Source organism: Caretta caretta, chromosome 1 (assembly GCF_965140235.1).
Source record: "Caretta caretta isolate rCarCar2 chromosome 1, rCarCar1.hap1, whole genome shotgun sequence".
Taxonomy (NCBI): Eukaryota; Metazoa; Chordata; order Testudines; family Cheloniidae; genus Caretta; species Caretta caretta.
The window spans coordinates 32,828,660-32,855,045 of NC_134206.1; the positions used below are offsets into that span (position 1 = coordinate 32,828,660).

General features: G+C 40.8%; 1 protein-coding gene across 1 annotated transcript in view; it reads right to left on the reverse strand.

Annotated features, from left to right (window-relative positions):
• Window positions 1-290: 290 nt before the first annotated feature.
• Window positions 291-26,386, reverse strand: part of TRPC6 (transient receptor potential cation channel subfamily C member 6) — a 175,924-nt gene continuing 149,828 nt past the window's right edge. The window contains exons 8-12 of the mRNA XM_048843607.2: window positions 25,243-25,438; window positions 22,583-22,786; window positions 7,247-7,330; window positions 4,984-5,059; window positions 291-993 (exon numbers count right to left, since the gene is read on the reverse strand). Coding sequence (XP_048699564.1) covers window positions 842-993; window positions 4,984-5,059; window positions 7,247-7,330; window positions 22,583-22,786; window positions 25,243-25,438 — 712 coding nt within the window. The 3' untranslated portion in view covers window positions 291-841. The remainder of the gene's footprint in view (window positions 994-4,983; window positions 5,060-7,246; window positions 7,331-22,582; window positions 22,787-25,242; window positions 25,439-26,386) is intronic.

The window sequence follows — 26,386 nt, forward strand, 5'->3', positions numbered from 1 at the left end:
TTTTCCACTGAATACATCCAATGAAGTGAGCTGTAGCTCATGAAAGCTTATGTTCAAATAAATTGGTTAGTCTCTAAGGTGCCACTAGTACTCCTTTTCTTTTTGCGAATACAGACTAACACGGCTGCTACTCTGAAACTTTTCTCAATGCAGTAACTCCCATTGGAATGCAGCTTCCTGGAAGGATAGCTCAGTATTGGTTTGTTGAAAAACATAGTGGAATGAGTGGTAAGGAGGCACCTCACATGATGTCACGACAAATCTCCACAAGGAAACATATTCAAAATAAATTACTTCCATCGTTTTGCATTTTATTTGCAAATTAAGTCTTCCCCCTCTCCCCCACCTGGGAACATTTTATTTTGAAAAATAAATGGATTTTGATTTGGGATGTTTTAAGACCAGGCCTTATATGCCTTCCTCCCTTCCATTTTGTTCAATTATACTTATGCATATTTAGGAAAGGAAGCTACTGAAAATATAATAAGAGGTTAAGATATGAGGAGTTTAGATTTACAGAGCCAACAGTTTTAATCATTAATGGATGGTCTAGTCAAGCCTTAGCTGATACATTTGGAAGAACGAAATTACACATTGAGTAATCTAAGATTAATTTTTCTCTGGAGGGGGGTAAAATAAATAAATATCTTTTCTCAAATGACTTTTTTTGTCAATCACAGATGTAAGGGGTTAACCATCTGCAATTTTTCATTAAAGAACTGGAATAATTTTATTTCTTGATCTGTTTTAAAACTGTGAACTTAGCTAGAAAAATTAAGAGAGGATAAATATGGCTTGAAGTGGATTGTTGAATTTTTGGTTCATTGTTTAAATGCTTAGGTTAACTCCTCCTTTCTTCCTTTCGGGGCTCAATCAAAAGTTTCTCCCCAAGTTTTCTAATGAGTTCTGCCAGGTCTTCTGTGTTCTGAGATTTTTCCTCAAGAAGTTCATAACGGAGACTTGAGATGTCCTGTTTAATTTCCTTCAGTTCCCCTAGGAGAGAGAAGATTAAAAGTTATGAAGCAAAAGAAAAAGAGAGTGTAACCAAGGTAGTTATGATAAATGTAACTTAGTGCCAGACCATCCCGTGCATGGATTTCCTCTGCCCAACCAGAAAGGTAGGTGTATAGTATAGCTGCCTCTATGGCCCTGTGCCTCTTCCTGAGTCTTTAGAAGGGGCTCTCTCTGGGGTCAGGATCCACATGAGGAGATGTGACTGGGAGTAAGGGTGTCTGGGATGAGGAGTAAGGGAGTTGTAGGGGGCACATCATAACCCCAAAGAATCAATCTGGTCCATGTATATGAATCCTGCCCTCCATGTAGAGGAATCACTCTTAAATGAGGGCTCTGAAGGTAGCAGTGACCAAGGAGCATGGTGGATTGGTGCTAGGAATGCCAGAGCCAGCTCTGGTCTCAGGGATCACAGAGGCATCTGAAGCCCATTTCCTCCCTCAGGGTCACTCGATTCTGCTCAATTTCTGGGCAGAACAGCAGCAAACCCACAGAATGACTGGAGGTACCTCCACGAGGAAAGCCTATGGAGTTTTTCTCTCTTCAGAGGCAATTCCTTGGGAAGAGTTGTACTATTGCCAGTCTTCAGATTTTAACTCAATTTGGAATAAATATTTTTCTTAAAGGAGACACATCAAGTAATGCAACAACTGTTGATGTAATATGCCTGATTTAATGGTACTGAAACAAATCCCACAAAGGCATGTTCGTCAATAATCTACCAGTGTCATCTTCTCAGAAAACAGGCTTGTTTAAGAGCAGGTTCGAACCAGGCCGGTGAATAAGAAAATTAACACCATTTATTAGAAGATAGATGTTTTCTGCCTGAAGAATGAGAAGCCTGGTTCAGAACTAAAATAAGACACTGGAATTCTATTCATATGTCAATAGTTTAGAAACTCTGGGTAACAAGCCTGCAGGGGTCTCAATGTCGGTCTCCAAAAGACACAGTGATAACCAGCCTTTTCCACCTCCTCTCTGGGATTCACCTGGACTGGTGACAAGCTAATACTGGCAAACAGGCACAGGCTCGCGAAGAGCTGGAATACTGCCGAGCTTCTGCACTTTGCTATGGCTATGGATACATGAGAGAGCTTACAGCGGCACAGCTGAACCAGTGCAGTTGCGCTCCTGTAAACTCTCTTGTGTCGCCGCTCTGAGCTGAAGGGAGAGAGCTCTCCCCTCAGCTTAGCTGCTCCAGCCCCTGCAAGTGGCAGTAGCTGTGTCAGCAGGAGAAGCTCACCTGCCAACAGAGTGCTGTCCACGTCGACATGTAAATCGACATAAGCTATGTTGCTCGGGGGGTGGGGGAGGTAGGGGGGTTATTCACACCCTTGAGTGACATAATTTATGCCGATTTAGAATGTAGTGTAGCCATAGCCTTAATCTGCATCGCCTGCTGAACCACAGGGAAAGCACTTTAGTACAGAGGCACAGCTCAGCTTTGACTCCCCAGCTGCCTGTCTGAAAGGAAGAAGATAGAGTCAGAAAGAAAAGGAAACAGAGCAAGGTTTCGTGAGCAAATAATCCAGATATGCAATTGGCAGGGGCAATATTCCACACAGAAAGGCAGAGCCAGTGCATATCTATGGTGAAGGGTGAGAGAGGGAGGGCAGCACTTCTGTGTGGGGGTCTGCAGAACACACTTGCTAGTGTATGTAGAGAACTGGTCGGATACATTAAATCACATTAAAAGAAGCTAAACTCTGTTAAACCCTTTCCCAGTATTACTTTTTTCACTTTTTGCTGTCATTGCCACAAGCGTACACTTGACCCACACCATGAAGAATGCAAGGGGAAGTGGTCACAAGACAATCTCTGAATTAAAATGATGGTGCTCCATGAGAACGTTTAACAATTCCTAGATATGGGGAATGTGTAGCTACTAGTAGAAGTGGCAACACACTTGACATGTTATAGCCGTCATCATTCCCAGTGTAGGCAACAGCACTCTTACTGAAGCAATATCAGGGCTCATAGAAACCATCCTCAAACCACTCATCACACAGTGGGCCAATTTTCTCCAAGATACTACCGACTCCCTCCTGAAACGCCACAGCATTAACCACCTCCCCCAGAACACCATCCTTGCTACCATGGATGTCACCTCCCTATACAGCAATATCCCTCACCACGATGCCATTGCTGCCTGCCTCAACTATCTACAAGATAACGAACAATGCTCAGAAATCCACCCCAAACCCATCACCAAACCATCCATGTCATCATCACCCATGACAGCTTTACATTTAACAACAAATACTTTTTAAAACTGGGCTAGGCACTAGGATGACACCCCAATACGCCAGCCTCTTTGTGGACCACCCTGAGGAAGAACTTCTGGAAAAATGCACCACAAAACCAATGATATACCTGAGATATATTGATAATATTTTCATCTTCTGGACAGGTGACCTAAACTACCTTATAGATTTCCACCACAACTTCACCATCCATCCATCGAACACTCTTGAACATTCCCATGCCACAATTAACATCCTAGACATCACAATCAGCTTCCACAATGGAACCCTACAAATGACTATGTACAAAAACCCATAGCGCAACACACTTACCCCAAGATCCAGCAATCACTACAGACACACCAAAAAATCTGTTATCTACAGTCAGGCATTTAGATACCACAGAATTTCCTCAGAAGAGAAAGTTTGGTTAACACCTAAACACATTTAAAACTACCTTCACTAAATAAGGACACTCCACCAGAGAAGCAGATTGCATCATGGAACTGGCCACCCAAATAACCCGGAACAACCTGCTTTAATACGACTGTCCCCCAAAACACTGACTAGACACCCCAAGTTGTCACCCCGACTTGTAACCCCACACTAGACACAAATGGGGTATCATAAAATAATTACAACCCATACTTTACTGGGACCCAGCCTTGAAAGAAATCTTTCATGAACCCTCTCTTCTGGCCTTCAAACAATCCCCCAACTTTGCCAAGGTCATCATCAGAAGCAAACTCCCCACATACCAGGACATACAACTCAAAATGGCACCAGATCCTGCTAGAACAACAGATACAAAACCTGTGGACATATAACCACTGCTATGATGATCAATAATGCCCACAACACAACTTTCAAGATCCATGGGCCCTACACATGCCCATCCCAACGCATAATTTAGCTCATTCAGTACACCAAATGCCCCCAAAACAACTATGTGAGTAAAACAAGGCAATCATTATGCTATCAAATGAACTAACACAGAAAAAAATGATAAAAGACAAAAATACCCTGTCACCCATGGTTGAACACTGTTCACAAAACAATCACTCAATAGCTGACTTCTCAGTCCTCATCTCAAAGGAAACTTAAACAACACCTTCAAAAGACAAGCCTAGAAACTTAAATTCATATCTCTGCTGGACACCAAAATCCATGGATGTAACAGAGACACTAGTTTTATGGCTCATTACAACAATTTGTAACTCATCCTCCTGCCTTCTAACCTTTAATTGCCCACTTCATTTTAAGTAGTCTCCTACAACATATGTGAACCCCTTATACTTAATCTGTCCCACCTTGTAGTAAGCTTACAGATTCTGGTTACCTTCTCTAGACATGAGGAAGAGCTCTGAGAAGGTCACAAGTTTGTCCCTTTTACGAACAGAAGTTGGTCCAATAAAAGATATTACCCCACCTATTACCTTGTTTATGTTATAGCCAGGAAGCCAATCTCTGGTGTGGGAAGCAGAGATCCAAGAAACATGTCTTTTTCTTAACATCAGTCTCTCACATTAACATTATACTTTTTATTAGGTAATAATTTACTATTGGTTCTGATATATTTTTGTTTTGCCATGTATCCAAGAACTTTGAAATGTGATTGTCCCAAAAAGTTTGGGAAATGTTCTTCCAACAAGTTAATATAGTCTTTTTTGAGTTGCTTCTTTTGATTCCATGATTAACTTTGAAACTGTGATCAATATGCTACACTCACCTTCATTGACTTCATCATTCTCCTTGTTTATCTGAGCTTTCAGTACGTATCTTTTAATGAGACGCTTCATTATCTTCTAGGGCGAGGAAAGAGGAAAGAGAAAAGAGTTAGAATTTTCAAAGCTGAACTTGCTTGCATTGATTCTGAAATTTCAAGGCATGTGCTCAGTCAACATTTTGTTGTTGTATATCTAGCGTTGCATTTAACTCCTCCAGTCCATGGCATTTACCAGGATTAAAGGCCTCTCATGCATAAAAGAAACATGACAGTCTCTGCTTTCATCTAGACTATTGATCTGAAAATTAACTTTCCAGTATATGTATATATGCAAGATGACAAAAGTGGACACATCTTACTAATTATTAAATTTTATTTGCAATTAAAAAATGATGCAGAAAAAACAGACTCTATGGGGCTGATTTACACCAGCTGAGGATCTGACCTTTAATCAGTGCTAATTACTAAATAACTTTGCAATAAATATATTGTTTCCATATAATTTTACATTACACTAAATTATATATGCTTCCAAACTCAAGACTGAGAAAATTCCCTGAAGCACTTGGTTCTAACATTTAATGTGCTGTAACTGTGTCCCATGCTAATCCAATATGACTTTTGTCTTCCTCTAGTAGCTAGACCGTGTATACTGGTTTATGAGTCTGCTGTTGCTTCAATTCTAAACACACCTGGTGTTTAGCTCAGGAAGTAGGGGCTCATGTTTTAAATCCAGAAGCCCAGATTCAATCCCCACAGATGATTGGCTCAGCGGCATCATTACATAATCACATTTGCAATGTGGATGACACTATGGTATATTTTAATAATCCAAAAAAATTCCAAATACAAAGCCACCCAGCCTAATGCTTTTGAAGTAACGTCTTAATCATAATAGCAATCAGCCCATCATAACTTGATTGGCCATGCCAAAAGCCAAGGCATTCTGGGCTTGATTGTATCATTAGATACAACCTACAGTCAGGGGTGATGCCACACTGCTCCAAGGGGAGCAGCAGCAGGCTTCCTGTCTCAGAGATGAAAGAGATCCTGAGTAGTCGATCTCCATACTTACTACTATACCCTTTTGTGGGATGCAGCTATGCCTCGGCTATGTCTATGCCACACACCACTGGCGTCATCGTGCAGTGGAACGTGTAGCTACATGCTACAGTAAAAAGCAATCTGCGTCCACTCTGAGTGGACTGGTGTGTAGCTATGTAGAGCTACACATGTCAGTGAAAGGCTCTGGCAGGGGGAAGGCAGCTGAGAAAGGCTGAGCCTTTCCCCACTACTGGAGCCTTTCCACACCTCATGGAAAGGTACCATAGCAGGGACGTGCCCAATCCTTTCCCTGCTGCCTCCCCACTGCCATACCCTTTCCCCATTGCTGGAGCCTTTCCCCTGTACAGGAAAAGACTCCCTCAGCAGGAAGCAGCAGGACACTACACTTCTAAAATAGCAGTGTAGACAGGGAGGCACAGCTTGCGTGAGTAGAGAGCATACTTGCATATATACCCACATCTTTCAGAAATGTCTTTACTCACCTAAGGCAGGCCTCACCAAGTACACTGCTATTTATACCTGTGTTGGGGGAGGGGGTGCAGGTATGTACTCTAAATGTTGCCACAAGAAGTGTGCAGTGTAGACAGACCTCTGCTCACATGGCCAGCCAGTTCTACTTGTCCCTTTCTCACCCCTTTGTGGCACTATCTGAAGGGAGCTGTCTCTATGCTTCTCCAAGTGCAGGAGCTGCAGTGATTTCTGGAGCTTCTGGCTAACACTCCTTACATGCTTCCTCCCCGCTGTGCACTCTCAAAGGCAGACTGGGGCCCCATGCATAGCAAAGAATACATAGAATGTACCATAATAATATGGAACTGCAGGAACCAAGCTTACAGTGATTTGTAATTCTTGAGGGATAAGAAAGAGGAAATATAATACAGAAAGGTAATTTGCATTAGCTTTTGACCTGGATTTTTTTCCAAAAAGAAGAGTTGCTCCTGATGTGCACTGTGTATCTGAGTCTTTCCCTTTGACTAAAATTGTTCTTCATGTTGGCCTTTTACAGTATTCCACTCAGAAATGTAGCATTTAGGAAGCATTCTACCATAATCATACAGCCAATGCAATTATTCTAGATTTACATATCCAGTAGATTTACTTCGGATTCACACTATTACTAATATCAGAATTTGTCTTTAAATCTTTAATCTGACGAGTCTTAATCCTTTTTCAATGCAAGTTGTATTAAATTGCCTTTTACCTGGTATTGTCGTGGAGGATTACTTAAGCTATTTAAATGGAGATCATCTGTGCTTCTTATACTTGATTGCTTACTTTGCCCAAGCTGAAAGAAAAACATTTGATCAGTATCAGCAATAAATGTAAGGGTTATTTAGTTATACTTTCTTTTGTACAAGAATTCTGCAGCAGAACATTAACTTTTAGATGTAATGGTAGGGGTAAGGGTTAAATTTCAGGAGTGAAATCCTGGCTCTATTGATGTCAATGACAACACTCCCGTTACGTGCAATGGAGACAGCATTTCACCACACTAGTTCACTTTAACTCTTCCAGTCCCCACTTCAGGAAAATTACTCTATTTAGAAAAGCACTTATATATGCTTCAACTGAATGTAAAAACAACGAGGAATCTGGTAGCACCTTAAAGACTAACAGATGTATTTTGGTATAAGCTTTTGTGGGTATAAAACCCCTCTTCTTCAGATGTATGGAGTGAAAATTACACATACAGGCATAAATATACTGGCACATGAAGAGAAGGGAGTTACCTCACAAGTGGAGAACCAGTGCTGACAAGCTGGCCAATTCAGCCAGGTGGATGTGGTCTACTCCTAATAATTGATGAGGAGGTGTCAATACCAAGAGAGGGATAATTGCTTTTGTAGTGAGCCATCCACTCCCAGTCCCTATTCAAGCCCAAATTAATGGTGTTAAGTTTGAGAATGAATTGTAGCTCTGCAGTTTCTCTTTGAAGTCTGTTTTTGAAGTTTTTTTATTGCAGAATGGCTACTTTTAAATCTGTTATTGAATGTCCAGGGAGATTGAAGTGTCCTCCTACTGGCCTTTGTATGTTACCACTCTTGATGTCTGATTTGTGTCCATTTATTCTTTTACAAAGAGACTGTCTGGTTTGGCCAATGTACATGGCAGAGGGGCATTGCTGGCACTTGATGGCCAGCAATAATGTGATATATGCCATGATGTGCCAGCAATGCCCCTCTGCCATGTACATTGGCCAAACCTTGTGACCCTCAGCATCATAATGCTAAACTTTTAGGCACCTTGAAAACTGGAATCCACAACGGCTGAGTTCGGAGCCCAGGCTCCCTATACAATGAATGGGGGGGAGAGATGTGCCTGAGAATGGGATCCACAAAAGCCAGCGCACCTGACAGCTCCCTGTCTACGCTAGTCAATAGCAGATGCTGATGAAATGTGTGTGTCCTAAGCCCCAGCCTTCTCACGGAGTTAGATGCCTATCTCTGCTTGGGAACCGCAACTTGGAGTCTCTCTCCTTACACACCTGGCTAACCGTACACAAAATTCCTGGGGAGGGTGGGAGAGGAGGAGGAGGACCTCCCTTATAACCTTTAATCCAGTGGTTAGGGTACTCACCCAGTATGTGGGAGATCCCGGTTTAAGTCCCCACTATGTCTTAACCACTGGACTCTGGGATATTTTGATGAGGGGCTCTCTCAATCTCTCTTCTTGAAGGACACACCCATTGCATCAGCATCTGCTATTGGCTAGTTTAGACAGGGAGCTGCCAGGTGTGCTGGCTTTTGTGGATCCCATTTTCAGGCACTTTGTATTAAAATAATTAAAATTAATTCAGTCCATAAAAGAGTGAGAATGACTCTGTAGTCCAGTGATAAGGGCACTCAACTGGGAGGTAAGCAAACCCTGTTCAAATCCTGTCTCCTCATCAGATGCGGGAGGAGGGAAATTGAACTAGGGTCTTCCTCATCCCAGGAGAGTACACTAACCACTGGGCTAAAGGTTATAAAGGAGCCTGGCTGTTTTGTATGGAGTTAAGCATTCTCAGTGCACATCTGCCAGATTGGGACCCGCAGGCAAGATAGGCAGGGCAACACCTATGTCTACCTGGTTTGAGGATCATATTTGGGCTTAGGTGTGAGATAGACTTTTACATCAGAAATTTAGGCACCAGGTGAGTTTAGCTGCCTACAGGGCTAGACAGCAGATAAGCAGGGGTTTGGTGGTCCATAGTAACACCTAAACCTGGAATTTAGGCACCGAAGTCCCTTAGTGGATGTGGTCAAAGTGCTTTCCTGAACCAAGGTACCAAAGAGTAGGTAACAAACCAAACTAGCAAAGCCCCAAAAAGACACCCAACCTCAACAAAAAGGAACACCAAAGAGAATTGCAGAATGGAATAGATTCTCTTAAGTTCTGGGAAACTTTACACCCTCATGCAGGTTAGGTATGTAATGGAGTTCAAGAGCCTGATTCTCCTCTTAAATACTGCAGTTTTATATTTGTGTAACTCCACTGATGTCAGGCCTCATATACCATTAGTTTGTGTTTTGCAGCCACTTTGTACAGGTGTAAAGGTTACAGTGAGGATGTAAAGTGTAAAGGTGTAAGACAGTGAAGAATTTGGTTCCTTTGGCTTGTTGCTCCCCTCACTTTCATTAATGTCTTAGTGTAAGATGATTAAGCAATGCAAGTCAGAAGCCCATGGAGGTTCTGATTTCACAGTATATTTCTGAACAGCATTTTTGTTAAACACTGGAGTGAATGGACATTATTCAAAACTGGAGAACAAATTACTGGCAGATAATCCAGGGCTGCAGTTATTTAGGATGCATTATTGGTTAATGTCTTTGAGAAAGACCAAAACACAATATTGTTATGAACTGATGAATTCAATAGTGTAGCTGAATGATTAAATTGTAATAAGGATGATTTAGGAACTGTCAGAAGAAAACAATTCATGTATTACTATTGATTGAGACAAATCAACCAGCTCTCTGAACAGTAATGCAAGAAATAAGGAATCTGAAATATAAACGATGATTGACCTGGATGAGGACCTAAAGAGGTCGGCATTACAAAGTCAAAATCTTTTACAGTTGTATCTGACATACAAAAAATATTTCCTCTTCAAAATATAGGGACACAGCCACAGTATCTCAGATGCTATTGTGTATTAAACTGTGGGTACATGTTGTATTTTTAGTGGGGATTTTGGTACCAGGCATTCTTGTGCTTTAATCAGTTGAATGCTTAGCTATAAATGAATTGGAAAGCCTTGAAACCTGATAGAAAGTACATTGGGATATGACAGGAAATAAGCTATGCCTGAATTGCAAGAGGAACTAAGGACTGAATTGCAAGAGGAACTAAGGAACTAAGGACTAGACAGCATTTCACCACACTAGTTCACTTTAACTCTTCCAGTCCCCACTTCAGGAAAATTACTCTATTTAGAAAAGCACTTATATATGCTTCAACTGAATGTAAAAACAACGAGGAATCTGTGTAGTGTGTAGTAAGTTTTCAGCTTGTGTCTGATATTAGATTCATAGATTCATAGATATTTAGGTCAGAAGGGATCATTATGATCATCTAGTCTGACCTCCTGCACAACGCAGGCCACAGAATTTCACCCACCACTCCTGCAAAAAACCTCTCACCTATGTCTGAGCTACTGAAGTCCTCAAATCGTGCTTTAAAGACTTCAAGGAGCAGAGAATCCTCCAGCAAGTGACCTATGCCCCATGCTACAGAGGAAGGCGAGAAACCTCCAGGGCCTCTTCCAATCTGCTCTGGAGGAAAATTCCTTCCCGACCCCAAATACGGCGATCAGCTAAACTCTGAGCATATGGGCAAGATTCATCAGCCAGATAATACAGAAAATTATTTCCTGGGTAACTCAGATCCCACCCCATCTAATATCCCATCACAGGCCATTGGGCCTATTTACCATGAATATTTAATTACCAAAACCATGTTATCCCATCATACCATCTCCTCCATAAACTTATTGAGTTTAATCTTAAAGCCAGATAGATCTTTTGCCCTTACTGCTTCCCCTGGAAGGCTGTTCCAAAACTTCACTCCTCTGATGGTTAGAAACCTTCGTCTAATTTCTAGTCTAAATTTCCTGGTGGCCAGTTTATATCCATTTGTTGTTGTGTCCACATTGGTACTGAGCTTAAATAATTCCTCTCCCTCTCCGGTATTTATTCCTCTGATATATTTATAGAGAGCAATCATATCTCCCCTCAACCTTCTTTTAGTTAGGCTAAACAAGCCAAGCTCCTTGAGTCTCCTTTCATAAGACAAGTTTTCCATTCCTCGGATCATCCTAGTAGCCCTTCTCTGTACCTGTTCCAGTTTGAATTCATCCTTCTTAAACATGGGAGACCAGAACTGCACACAGTATTCCTGGTGAGGTCTCACCAGTGCCTTGTATAACGGTACTTAAACCTCCTTATCCCTACTGGAAATACCTCTCCTGATGCATCCCAAGACCACATTAGCTTTTTTCACGGCCATATCACATTGGCAGCTCATAGTCATCCTATGATCAACCAATACTCCAAGGTCCTTCTCCTCCTCCGTTAATTCTAATTGATGCGTCCCCAGCTTATAACTAAAATTCTTGTTATTAATCCCTAAATGCATGACCTTACACATCTCACTATTAAATTTCATGCTATTACTATTACTCCAGTTTACAAGGTCATCCAGATCCTCCTGTAGGATATCCCTGTCCTTCTCTAAATTGGCAATACCTCCCAGCTTTGTATCATCCGCAAACTTTATTAGCACACTCCCACTTTTTGTGCCGAGGTCAGTAATAAAAAGATTAAATAAGATTGGTCCCTTAGACTATGAAGTCTGAGCAGAGGGCTTTATTAGGGCTAGATTCTGATTTCACTTATAAGACTGTAAATCAGGAGTAAAACCTGAGAAGTCAGCGTTATACAGGTATAAAACTTATGCAAGTGAGATCAGAACCAAGCCCTTAATCTGTAATGAGGACAACACTTAAAATGCTCAATTTTCCCCACTCCCTTCAGAACTTCCTAACTGGAAGTTAGCCTTTTGTCTGAGATTTTCTAATGTGGCTTGTTTTCTAAAAATCAAAAACAAACTTTACTTTCACGTCCACTGTAAATCCAAAATAATGCAACTAAAATAATGGAGTTACTCTGGATTTACCCTGGAGAAAATAAAGCAGATTTTCCTGTATGTCTTTATGCATCAAAATATTTCTTAGTCTAACTTTACTTGTGTGTAGATAATTTCTTTTAAATAGGTGCATTATACCAGCAACATTTTTTGTGTAAGCCATTTCATGATCTTGTTAAAATATGACTATTGGGTGATATAACACGAATATCTGTTGGAGGCCTAAAAGAAGGAAGCATTGTTATAAATTCAAAGTTATTATCATTTAAAGAAGAAATAGTAGACATAATTGGATAACACTGCACTAGAAGTTTAGGGTGAACACGAGGGAAAAGTTCAAACGGTAATCTCATTTAGTTTATGCAATAATTTTTCCAGTGAAGTGGTAAGATCCTGGCCTAGACAAAGCCCTTGAAAATGAGCTGGCTGGCTGAACAGGATGATGAAAAAAACTGTTTTTTGTTCTTAGTTTTTATGACTGTGAAGTACCCATCATGGTGAATGTCATAGTTCAATACCACTCTTCCTTGTACTAATGTTGGTGACAAGTGAAATTCTATTCTCAACAACTCATAATTTTGGCTGATTGGGAAGTTATTCATTAAATGACTTTTCAGCAGAACCAAAACTGCTCCTGGGTACGTATTGGTTTTGATCAAACTTTCATTGGGAAGGTTACTTCGGTTCAGGATGGAATTTCTATTCAGAATCACTGAGAAAAATCAGATAGTGTAGTAACTTGAACTTGGGCCTTCCTATGTTGTACATGACTGCCCTAACTACCAGGCCATTGGCTATTCTCAGGTAGGGTTCTCTCTTTCTCAACCTATGGTGGTGGAGCTGTTCCACTTTGTATAAATAATTAAATATTCATTGGAGCAGGGACTGGTATCTAGGTCCCTGCTGAGTGGCATAACCAACGGCATAACTCAATTCTAAATTGAGTGCACTCCCTTCCCTCATGTTTTGCAAATAATTTGAAAGGCCTCAGGTTTGTCCCAATATGTAATGGGAAAATTTTTCAAAATCTTGAAAAGTCACAGGATGGGAAAGAAAATTTTCCTACCCAGTTCTACTCATGATAATGAAGAAAGAAGCAAATAAGTAGACCAGAGCAGGGAAATTGGGTCTACTTCTTTCTACTCACAGGTTTTATATGATTCATATTATGTATCTGCATCTCTTTGTAATAGCCCTTGAAGGTCTATTTAGTTGGGAAATTAAATAAAATTTTTTTGAGCTACAACAAGATATTGATTGTTTTTTGTTGGTATCTCTTGTCATTGTTTATAATTTTAAACTGTCATAATGTATTATTATGGTAATACTTGAAGGGCTTTTAAAGACAATTCTAAATTAGAAAATGAAGTCATATTCAACTACGCAGTATCTCTGAAGCTGTATTAGAACCTGTTTCTGAAAATTGCTTCCTGTACCCAATTTTGAAACATGAACAAGATAGAAGTACAATTCTGTTCCCACTGAAGTCAAAAAGGGATTGGAGACTGACTTCAGCATAAGCAAGCTTAGGTACTTGTTGGAACAAAATCATTTTGTTTGACAATCATTGCATTTTAATGGCTCCACTGTGCATGGGTTGCCATTTTTTGCCATAAGGACTTCATTCTAGACTCCTGTGCCACAGGTATTGAGTTTTGTTTTTGCTGGTGCGTGCTTCTCTCTGCCCCCTCCACCCCAGGCAAGCAGCGGGCATGGCCTCGGGGGGAAGAGGATGAGTGGGGGCAGGGCCTTGGGGGCAGAGCAGGGGTGGGGCCTCGGGGTGCTGTATGGGTGGAGGGGGGCGGGGCCAGGGTCCGCATGCCAGGACCCACAAAAGATTAATCTGGCTCTGCAGGTGCTGAGCACCCCCTAGTTTTTTTAAGTAGGTGCTTCAGCCCCAGATCACCCACAGCGTTGGTGCCTATGTCCTGTACAATGTTCATAACACCTGATTAAGAAGAGTAGAAATGAATGGTATACTTCACTACCTTTATCTTATTATTAACACTTTACTACATCTTCCCCTTTGTCAACAGATGTAAAAAATGATACAATATGTGACAGACTTTTTAACTGAGCCCAAAGAACACAGAAAACATGAAATGTATTTAATTTAGGCAGGTAAATCAAGTGATATATAAAAGTGTGTAACTTTGTTAAATCAACCTGTAACAGCAATAGAGATGGGATATATAATTTATTGCATAACTGTGTAAGACCACTTGGTGGCAGAGAACGCTAGGATTACAACTTGTGACAAAGTTCTTCCTCTACCTTGGTGGGTTTTGCGCTTATTGGCAGATTCGCTCGCCTTGGAGCTTCATGGCAGCCCTCAGTTTGGCCGTTTTTGTGAACCCACAGTCCAGGTCAACTCCTCCTGTGTCTGATCAGGAGTTGGGAGGTTTGGGGGGAACCTGGGCCCGCCCTCTACTCTGGGTTTCAGCCCAGGGCCCTGTGGAATGCAGCTGTCTAGAGTGCCTCCTGGAACAGCTGTGTGACAGCTACAACTCTCTGGGCTACTTCCCCATGGCCTCTTCCCAACACCTTCTTTATCCTCACCATAGGACCTTCCTCCTGGTGTCTGATAATGCTTGTACTCCTCAGTCCTCCAACAATATGTGTTCTCACTGTCAGCTCCTAGTGCATCTTGCTCCCAGCTCCTTACACCACAAACTGAAGTGAGCTCCTTTTTAAACCCAGGTGCCCTGATTAGCCTGCCTTAATTGATTCTAGCAGCTTCTTGATTGGCTGCAGGTGTTCTAATCAGCCTGTCTGTCTTAATTGTCTCCAGAAGGTTCCTGATTGTTCTGGAACCTTCCCTGTTACCTTACCCAGGGAAAAGGGACCTACTTAACCTGGGGCTAATATATCTGCCTTCTATTACTCTCCGGTAGCCATCCAGCCTGACCCTGTCACCAACTGCATTTCACTCTCATTACAGATTAGGAAGCTCTCTTTTTGAGCTTCGTGGCTGCAGAATTTTCTCTCCTGAAAATTACTCAGAGAGTAAATTAAGTTTGCTAGAGAAATGACAAACCTAATCACTAAGATTTATCGACTGTATAATCACAGCCAGCACATAAGTATTTAGAAAAAGTACAAAGGATTCCTATCACGCCTGACAAAATGACTACACCTTAGTTCAGCAAAAGAATTTAGAGATGTCCTTAACTTTAAAAATATGCTTAAGTGTTTTGCTGAATCAGGGCCTACAACTATTAGCCATACACATTTATGTGGCATTGTAAGCCATACAGTGTCTCTCTTATCTAATGATAAACAGCTGCATAAGTGACAGGTGATCGCTATGGAAGTGTTGCGTAAAAGAAGAGGTGGAGTGGTCCAGAACTTTGGTTACTTAGGGTATAACGTAAGAACATAAGAATGGCCATACTGGGTCAGACCAAAGGTCCACCCAGGATCCCGTCTACCGACAGTGGCCAATGCCAGGTGCCCCAGAGGGAGTGAAACTAACAGGTAACAATCAAGTGATCTCTCTTCTGCCATCCATCTCCAGCCTCTGACAAACAGAGGCTAGGGACACCATTCCTTACCCATCCTGGCTAATAACCATTAATGGACTTAACCTCCATGAATTTATCCAGTTCTCTTTTAAACCCTGTTGTAGTCCTAGCCTTCACAACCTCCTCAGGCAAGGAGTTCCACAGGTTGACTGTGCACTGAGTGAAAAACAGCTTCATTTTGTTTGTTTTAAACCTGGTACCCATTAATTTCATTTGGTGGCCCCTAGTTCTTATATTATGAGAACAAGTAAATAACTTTTCCTTATTCACTTTCTCCACACCACTCATGATTTTATAGACCTCTATCATATCCCCCCTTAGTCTCCTCTTTTCCAAGTTGAAAAGTCCTAGCCTCTTTAATCTCTCCTCATATGGGACCCGTTCCAAACCCCTAATCATTTTAGTTGCTCTTTTCTGAACCTTTTCTAATGCCAGTATATCTTTTTTGAGATGAGGGGACCACATCTGTATACAATATTCAAGATGTGGGCGTACCATGGATTTATAAAAGGGCAATAAGATATTCTCTGTCTTATTCTCTATCCCTTTTTTAATGATTCCTAACATCCTGTTTGCTTTTTTGACTGCCGCTGCACACTGCATGGACATCTTCAGAGAACTATCCATGATGACTCAAAGATCTTTCTCCTGATTAGTTGTAGGTAAATTAGCCCCTATCATATTGTACGTATAGTTGGGGTTATTTTTTCCAATGTCCATTTATCCACATAAAATTTCATTTGCCATTTTATTGCCCAATCACTTAGTTTTGTGAGATCTTTTTGAAGTTCTTCACAGTCTGCTTTGGTCTTAACTATCTTGAGCAGTTTAGTATCATAGTTTAGCCTACATAAGAAAGAAAAACCTGCTGCTGTCCCATGTTAGCCGACTCAGGGGCTGTTTCATTGCTGTGTGGACTTCAGGGACAGGCTGGAGCCTGAGCTCTGGGACCCTCCTACCTTGCTGGGTCCTAGAACCCGGGCTCCAGCCTGAGCCCGGAAGTCTACATAGCAATGAAAGAGCACGGCAAGTCCAAGTCAGCTGGCATGAGCCAGCCGTGGGTTTTTCTTTACTGTATAGACGTACCCTTAGTGCTGCGTGTCCATATTGTTATATATCATTGTTTTGTATCATTTAAAAATCAGTTAAGACCTTTTTTAAGTAAACCTTGCCTATTGTGGTAGTAGTGTTGTATTGCACTTCATTAGTGTCATATAGTCACATTTTCCAAAGAGCCTGCTGACTTTGAGTGCCAGTGTCTTGCCGTCCAACTTGGGACAACTTGAACCTGATTTTCAGAGGTGCTGAGCATCAGCAATTCCTATGCACTTCAACTGGAGTTTGGAATTGCAGCACATCTCAAAAGCATGACCAGTTGCTCAGTTTGGACATCAGAATCAGAAGGCACTTTTCATTATACAGCATTGTATATAATAGTAGAATCTATAATAGTAGAAGAAAAAAATTACAAAATGATATTTTGCATTGTTAGAGTCAGCAAAAACATGCTAATATGATACAACATTTTAATTTATTTTCTATTAAGTATACATTTATTAGTTATTCCTTATTTCTTTTCTGAAAGGCCATATTCAAAGATGACAGCTCACTCAGGACACATGCTGTCATCATTCTCTTGGTCCGGAAAAATGAACAGATTTCATGCCCTTCAAACCCAGTTTGTGGAGGAGCTACACTTTATGCTTCATAAAGAAATTTGATTCTAAAATTAAAAGGGATGGATGCAATTTTTTAAAAAATCTACTTCTCTCTATTTTTTGGTTCTTCATGTGTAAAATGACAGGTTTCAGAGTAACAGCCGTGTTAGTCTGTATTTGCAAAAAGAAAAGGAGTACTTGTGGCACCTTAGAGACTAACCAATTTATTTGAGCATAAGCTTTCGTGAGCTACAGCTCACTTGTAAAACGTCACCCCAGATCCAGCCTGAAAGGTCGCCATAAAGGGAAGAAAGCCACAGGAGCCCTGGACCAAAAGGTTGAGGCAGGCTGCACACAGGGAGACCCTTTGGCAGTATTCAGAGGAGAAGGTGATCTTCTTCTCTCTCCAGGAAATGCAAGGGTCACGCTGCTCCAGTCAAGTGCCACCAAAAATTAGGGGAAATGTGGGGAATGTATTGCATTGAACTGTGGCCCTGGATTACAGCCTTTAGGGGCACCATTTCCCGAGTCACTGACTCAGCGGAAAGGAAGCTGGAAGAGAACATGTGTCATGCCTTTATTTTGAAATGTTAGGTGTGTCTCAAAAAACTTGTTTGTGGTGTGCTACTTTGTGACTTCCCCTATAAACACCAAAGGTCTGGCTTTGTCTCCATCTTATGCAAGATAAGGAGGGTTGGCACTACAGAATTTCCACATTCTCTCTATGTGGCCTTCCTTTTTACTGCCATAGTGCTTCTCCTCCTTCTGTAGCAAGAGCAGAAAGGATCTATTTGCAGAAAACATATGGAGTTTTGTGTCTGATCCTGCACACCCTTACACAGTTCAGTCAGCCCACTGAAACTACTCCTGTGAGTATGGACAGCTCAACTGGTTAACAGTTTGCAAGATCAGGACCCTTCCCATGGTCTTATTCCAAATTACAAAGCTTATTGACATGAAGACTGTGGATGCCATTCTGAGGATGAAATGAAAACAACAATAATGAATCATTATCATACCATATTTACGGTCAGGCTTGACAAATCCCTGGCTGGGATTATTTAGTTGGGGATTAGGTCCTGCTTTGAGCAGGGGGTTGGACTAGATGGCCTCCTGAGGTCCCTTCCAACCCGGAATATTCTATGATTCTGTGATCCACACCTGGTCTAGATGGGGGAGGAAATGATGTATTATAAAGGCTACAAAGGGAAAGTGATAAATAATATACCAGTAGTGGTCGTTCTAAACAATGCCTTTAGAAACAAAGGTTGTTTTTTTAAGAAGTACGGAGGGGTGCCATGTGATGGATGCAGACAGGGCCAACTCCAGACCACAGGTATCTCCAAAAGCAAAACTGTGATTGGCTAGGAGTTTCAGACTCTGTGGTGGAAACCCTAAATAGCCAGGGGATATGAGCTCAGAGGTTTATGGCTTTTCAGTGGAAGAGGTTTTATTTATTTATTTTTATTGAGAATCAAATGTTTATACCTGTCTTAACAGGAGAGAAAGTACATTTATTTAGCATTTGATATTCTAGAATCACTCTTCAGCTAGTGGAAAACATTATTAATATTTTAAATTTAACAGCTAGGTCAAAGCTGGAAAAAACCTTCCAAACACGGGTTACATTCCACATGGCTGTCTGTCAAAGATGCTATTTTAAGCTACGCAAACAGGACTGGGTTTCTAGGGCCCTGTCCACAATGTCCAAGGATATGATGATAGTATCTTTCCAGAAACACCTGTTTGATCATGGTTCTAGTTTAAGGTCCAAACTCAGTTTCCTTGGCCAATACAGATAGGGAGCAAGGATGAGATATGGAAGAAGTGACTTAAAAGTCATTGAAAGTAATTGGGATTGGTGCTTCCAGGTCCCTTACATGCTCTTGAAAATTGTACCTGAAGTTGAAAACAAAAATCTTTTGTTTTTTTTGTTTCTTGCCATCAGCCCATTTTGAGTAGCACATATACCTCCTGCAAGTCAGTGCATTTCAGTGACACCCTTCTCACTGAAGGAAGCTGTAAAATCAGTTTGCATCTAGCAACTTGACAAGAGGTTTGCAAATGCCGAGGTCATTAGAAACCATGCATAAGCAAAATTCAGCGTCTTATCGTGGGTATTATATATGCATTTAGTTTAATTTCAACAAGTAACATGACATGAAATCTGAGTAATGATAGTTACCAGAGATGCACAGAATGCCTCTAAAATCAGTTAAGAGGCAAACTGTGACAAGTTGATTTCAGTGGCAATATTGCTTATGGGATCTGTCAAGGTTCCTTCCCCACTCTGAACTCTAGGGTACAGATGTGGGGACTTGCATGAAAACCCCCTAAGCTTATTTTTACCAGCTTAGGTTAAAACTTCCCCAAGGTACAAACTATTTTACCTTTTGCCCTTGGACTTTATTGCTGCCACCACCAAGCGTCCAACAAATACATAACAGGGAAAGAGCCCACTTGGAAACGTCTTTCCCCCCAAAATACTCCCCAAACCCTACACCCCCTTTCCTGGAGAAGACTTGATAAAAATCCTCACCAATTTCCATAGGTGAACACAGACCCAAACCCTTGGATCTTAAGAACAATGAAAAGGCAATTAGGTTCTTAAAAGAATTTTAATTGAAGAAACAGTAAAAGAATCACCTCTGTAAAATCAAGATGGTAAATACCTTACAGGGCAATCAGATTCAAAACATAGAGAATCCCTCTAGGCAAAACCTTAAGTTACAAAAAGACACAAAAACAGGAATATACATTCCATTCCGCACAGCTTATTTTACCAGCCATTTAAACAAAACAGAATCTAGTGCATATCTAGCTAGATTACTTATTACGTTCTAAGACTCCATTCCTTTTCTGTTCCCAGCAAAAGCATCACATAGACAGAGAGAACCTTTGTTTCTCCCCCCACCACCCCTGCCAGCTTTGAAAGTATCTTGTCTCCTCATTGGTCATTTTGGTCAGGTGCCAGCGAGGTTATCCTAGCTTCTTAACCCTTTACAGGGGAAAGTGTTTTTCCTCTGGCCAGGAGGGATTTTAAAGGTGTTTACCCTTCCTTTTATATTTATGACACGATCCATGATCATTTTTGAACCTATTGTGTATTTGTTGAGAAGCAGGTCACAACATAGCCCAATGCCGCTCCTGCAGTTCCTTTCCTTTTGTCCTAGGATTATGACCAGTTGTTCCTCATTACTGTTTAATGGAAAATCTTATCTTTTAATAGGATGGTCGAGGAGAAAGGAGACAAAAAAGCAGGGGAGTAGAATGCACATGGAGGGAGGAGGAGAGATTACACAGGTAGGAGAAGAGATACAATGCATAATGATATATGAAAGGGGGTCAAGCAAAATCACAGAGCAGAGACAAAAGCAAAGCTTTTCCCCAGGTGGAACAGCTCTCTCTGCCCCCACACCTCTGATGGGCTCTTCTTTTTGCTATTGAAGTGCTGTCCTCTACTGTCTGCTCACAGCAGGGCAAACTGGTTGAAATTTGTTCCAGGAAAATTGCTTGTCATTTATCTAATAACATGCTGACACACAAACCTTATTTCCTAGTCCCAGTCACTGTGAACTTGGTCAAGCCTACAAAAGTTATTAACCCTGTCACAAGACTGCCAATTCCATTGGTGGGTGTAACAATGGTAAACTTTAAAAAAACAAACTTCTATAACATTTGCTTCTGCCACGATGACTACCTTGTGATTTTTCCTTTAAAATGTCACAGTTAACTCACTTTCCTACTCATTAGGCAGTACTGATAATCTGCTTTCTGGTCATTTGGTTTGGGAAGCTGTTCTAGCCACCCTCCCCACATTCCCCTTGAGTTGCAATAATGTCATAACACCAGTCTTCACACTTCCAATACAGCCTAACATAGTGTGTTATATCATTTGTTTCCATAAAGCAATGAGCGTTTAGCTTACACTGAGATACTGGCAAGGTAAAGAATTAACATACTGAGTATAAACACTGAGTAATCCTATTAGATAAAGCAGCAGGCCAGCTCTGCTGCATTATAGTGTCCTATCATCTGAAATCTATTGTCTAAATGCATCAGAGAACAGAAGACTTTTCAGATAAAAACACGCCACATAAAACAATAGGGGAAGAGGTATAATCCTAGAATGAGAACCACAGTGTAGCAAGGCATAATTTGAGAGGCCCTGCCACCCAGCAGAATCTACAGCCCAGAGTCAGGCAGCCAGGCTCCCTATACAATGCGTGGGGAGAGTAAGGTGCCTGAAAAAGGGACACACAGAAGCCAGCATTGAGTCGGGAGCTGACTAAGCTAGCCAGTAAGAACTGTTGAGGAGATGGGTGTGGTCTAAACTCTGCCACTCAAAAGGGACTTGGGTGCCTAAGTCTGAGTCAGGGAGAAGTGCCTATGTCTGCTCAGGATTCACAGCCCTTTCTCACAAAAAACAGAGGAGAAGGAGCCTACTCTTATCCCTTAGTGGTCAGAACACTCATCCAGGATGAGGGAGAACCAGGTTAAAATCTCTCCTCTGCCTCATGGGAAGAAGGAACTTGAACCCATGTCTTCTACCTCGCGGGTGAGTACCCTGATCTCTAGGCTATGGGGTAGTCTATGATAAGGGTCCCTCAATCAAGCTGTTCAACTTCGTATGAAGTAGATAAACAGTCACTGGATCAGAGACTGGACCCTCAGTCTCCCACTTCCTAGGTGAATCCCCTAAACACCAAGCTATAGAGGAATTCTCACACTCTCACTCTGGCCCAATGACTATTTAAGTATTTTAAATACTAGGGCTTAGGTGTGCACACTGTAACAAGCAAGATTTAGTTGGCTTTGTGCATGCCCACTACTAGAAATGTATGCATTTAAGAGACTTTATCAGTGGATGTGTAGGTGCTTAGGGATTTTAGACACCTACAGGGTTAAGCTGCAGCTGAGGACCTAAATGTTGGACTTAGGTGTCTAAAGCAATAGTTAGGCACTTAAATTCCTTTGTGGATCTAGCCCTTAGTGCCTAGAAGTAGAACAGATCCATATTAAGGCATCTAAAGAAGAGCTTGATACTGCTCCTCCTGAAGCCAGTAGCAAAACTCTCATTGATTTCAGTGCTGTAAGATTGGACCCAAGGTGGTCTGTTTTTAAAGATGCTAGGCACCCACTGCTCCTACTCAAGTCGACAGCAGAGAAAGGGTAAAAATATTATTAACACTTAAAATTTGTATATGGTATAGTGCACTGGAAAGTTACCTTATTCATCTCTGCATCTTCCTGAAAACCATTCTTATGACATAGGTACCCTTTAGAGATCCATTTTTTTATTCTGAGTAAGAGATAAAGCAAAGATTTTGGAGTTGGCACTAGGTTGAAGGGTACAGGAAGAGTTCTCCCCTCTTCAAAGTAGGAAAACCAGAGTTTAGCCCTAGCAAACTTCCATTCCACATCAGCATCATCCTGTAAGACAGAAATATGACTATCAAAACAATGCTAACAATGTCTTCATTATTAAAATTACCCTAGCCAATGGCATTTGTGTTTTGAACACGAATGGATGACATGAATACCAAGCAGATCCAATTACTATTTTTACCTATGAAGAAATGAAACATTAATTATGCAAATTGTTTGTTAATCTGAGAAAAGCAAAGGGATGGACCTAGGAAAAGGTAAATGTAGTTTGACTATCAGCTCCTTCATAGTGAGTGCTATTAGTCTGTAAAAAGTGTCTATCCATTGACACTTTTCGAAATTAGACTGGAGAAAAGGAAAGGCCTCAAGCCAGCAAAGCACATAAGCATATGCTTAACTTTAAGCTTGATGTTGATTTTTAAACACATGCATAAGTGCTTCATTGAATAGGAATGGCTTTAAGCACATGCTTAAAATAGAGCATGAGACATTAAACTGACCATTTGTAGGAGTATTCTATGGCACTTTTTCTAAGATTAGCCACATTTTCCTGCTTAATTTCCAATTTGCTTCCATTATGGTACATTCTGTCTAAATTTTGTTTGCAGTTTCAGTTGGATGCAGCATCCTTTCTTACTTTTTTCCCTATAAACAGCTGCTGAGTTCTGTCCCAGAGATAAGCGCATTTCAGTGGTCAGTGAAGTGGCTGCTCTGTATCCCTTAACTATATTTTGCAGGCATGTGGTTTAAGACTAAGTGAATATCTGTAAAATGCGATGGGATCACTGAATAAAGTGTGTTACACACTGGGTGGCATTAAAAATTAAACATTTACCACAGTATAGTGTCAATACTTACTGGTGACATATTCTAAATATAAGAAACACTATAGGAAAGTCAGTTGTGAAATAGACTTTTTTGTTCACTTCTGAGTGGCATACACTGTTAGCGTAAAAGAGTAACAGTAAAACACAAAACATAATTAGACAACAATAATGTAAGTCAAACCCTACAGTTCCACTTAGTACTCACACCAGCAGAAACACCGCTGAATTCAAAGTGTTTTGCTTGTGCAAGGACTCAAGGATTTGATATTATTCTCCTCAGCAGATGAGCATTGCCAGTGATCATACACAAAGACTCTGGCACTGGGCTAAGTTATTTTAAGGCATACATCTCTGCCCCTTCCTTCATCATTTTATACACAGGTCAATTTTTAAGACTAGATATTGTTTAAAGATCTCACTACCTGCACTTTTTGGATAAAATTAAATTGCTCCATTTTCTTTATCCTTTCCTTTTGTTTTATTCTTGATGTTTGGTTTGTGGCATGGCTGGAGACTGTAGAATGTCATAAGACCCTCCCAAGCGCTTTCAATATGACCCGTAAGGAAAGAGAGACATTTCCAGAGGTGAAAGTAAGCTGGTATGGTCCAGTACGGCGTACCGGCAAGAGCCAGTAATTACTTACTAAATTTTCATTGTAAATGTTCCCTATGTGGCTAAGTTTCTGCCTCTGGGCATGCATACTGCAGCTGCACTCTAGGCACCTGGGTGCCCTCTAATGCCGAAGCCTCAGTGTGATTCACAAACCAGGAGAAGATAGGCAGAGAAAGTCTATCTGGCCTATGGGGCCTGATCAGAGCACACCTAACTCCACACTAAATGGCCAGGATGGAGAAGGTCTACCTCCTTTGTAACTTTTAGTCCCGCATTAGGGTACTCACTCAGGGTGTGAAGACCCTGATTCAATTCCCCTCTGTGACTGATGGGGCAAAAGATTGGAAAAGGGGTCCCCAATTCTCAGCTGAGTGTCCTAGCTACTGGACTATGGGATGCTCTGATGTTGGACTCTCTCAATCTCTCCAAATGAAGTTGTTCCACTTTAATTAAAATATTAATTGGGACAAAGAAAGAGTGCGAGTCACTTTATTGTGAAAAGTTATTCTTAAAAATTTATAAGATGATCTGGCCATTTATTTCCCACAACACCCAAAAGTTTGTGTGGATTTTTACCAGCTTATTACATTGAAGATTCTGTTCAGTAGGGAAAAAAGCAGAGTTGCTGACAAATTAAAATGATGCATTGGATTTGCCTATAGGTTGGATGCATATGAATAAGGATTCTATTCTAACAGAAAAAATAGGGGCATCACTCAAATAATAATTTCAAATTAGAGATGGAAAAGACTTGCAAGATCAGCTAATGCATCGCTCTCTAGCACTGTTCTATAGTATTTTTTTAGTATGTTGTCCAGTCTAGTTCTTACTGCTCCAAGCATTGGAGTTACATTGCTTTCAGCTACTTTCAGTTTCACCACCAACAATTTGGAAGGAATGTATGGTGTTTATCTAAGCCAAAAATAACTCCAGGTTGTTTCTCTGGAACAAAAAGATATTTATATGTAGAAAATAAGAGTTTGTCATAATGTGCATTTTCTTATACACTAAACCTCACGGAGCTATAACCAGTCACATATAATTATAAAATAAAGTTTTACCTCAATCTCCTGGAAAGAGCTGTTGATCATTGCAATTAGCATGTTCAATAAAACAATGACCATAGTAACATTATAGACTCCATAAAGGACATAACCAATATTCTCAATAAATTTGTGTTTATAATTAATGACAACTGATTTCACTTCTGAAAGTCCGAATATAGCCCAGAACAATGTCTTAAAGCTTTCTTCAACTCTGAAAGGAAAAACAGAACATGGTCATATCCTCCTGAAAAAGATTTATAAAAACTGTTTTCATAAACAAGTCACAGCTCTTTACCTACCATATACACATCTCCTGAATGAAACTGTAGAAGTCTGATCTTATTGATATTATCCATCATACACTTAATGTACTAAGCACTCCCATTAGAAACTGCTTCGTAATAACAAAGTTTAAATTTTAAGGCATAAACGATAAAGCCAACTAATTTAGCAGCAGGCAGGAGAGAGGAGGAGAGCAAAGAACCAGGGGTTGCAGTGCACAGGAGGAGAGACATTCATTCACTGGATCTACCTTAGAAGGGAGTTTAATATAAAGGGACATGATAAAAGTATATAAAATAATGAATGGTGCAGAGAAGGTAGACTGGGAACTTCCATTTTCCTGTCTCCTAATACAAGAACATGGGGACTGTCAATGAAATTAAAAACTGATAAAAAGAAATAAGTTTTCACACACATTTGATTAAACTGTGAAACTCACTGACACAGGAAGTTTTTGTGGCCAAGAATTTAAGATTAAAAATGGAATTGATGTTTTATATGGAGATCAAGAATATCCAGAGTTATAATTAAATAACAAACATTTTGGAAGGGATATTAAACCTCACATTTCAGGGTTTAAGCAAATCTCTAACTATTAAACATCAGGATCAGACCTCTTGGGGAGGGGAGGGCAGGATCAGATTATCCCACATCTACCTACAGAGCAGTTCTTACACCTCCCTCTGAAGCAGCTGGTTTTGACCACTACTGGGGACAGAATACTGGATTGAATGGAACTTGAATCTGATCCAATCTGGCAATTGCTATGTTCCTACATCTTCCTCCACTGTGGGTAATGGTTCTCTTCTGTGCTGAAATTTCCTTTGAAAAAAATGAAAATGGTGCACAGCTGGCATATGCAGCCTACTGGGGCACA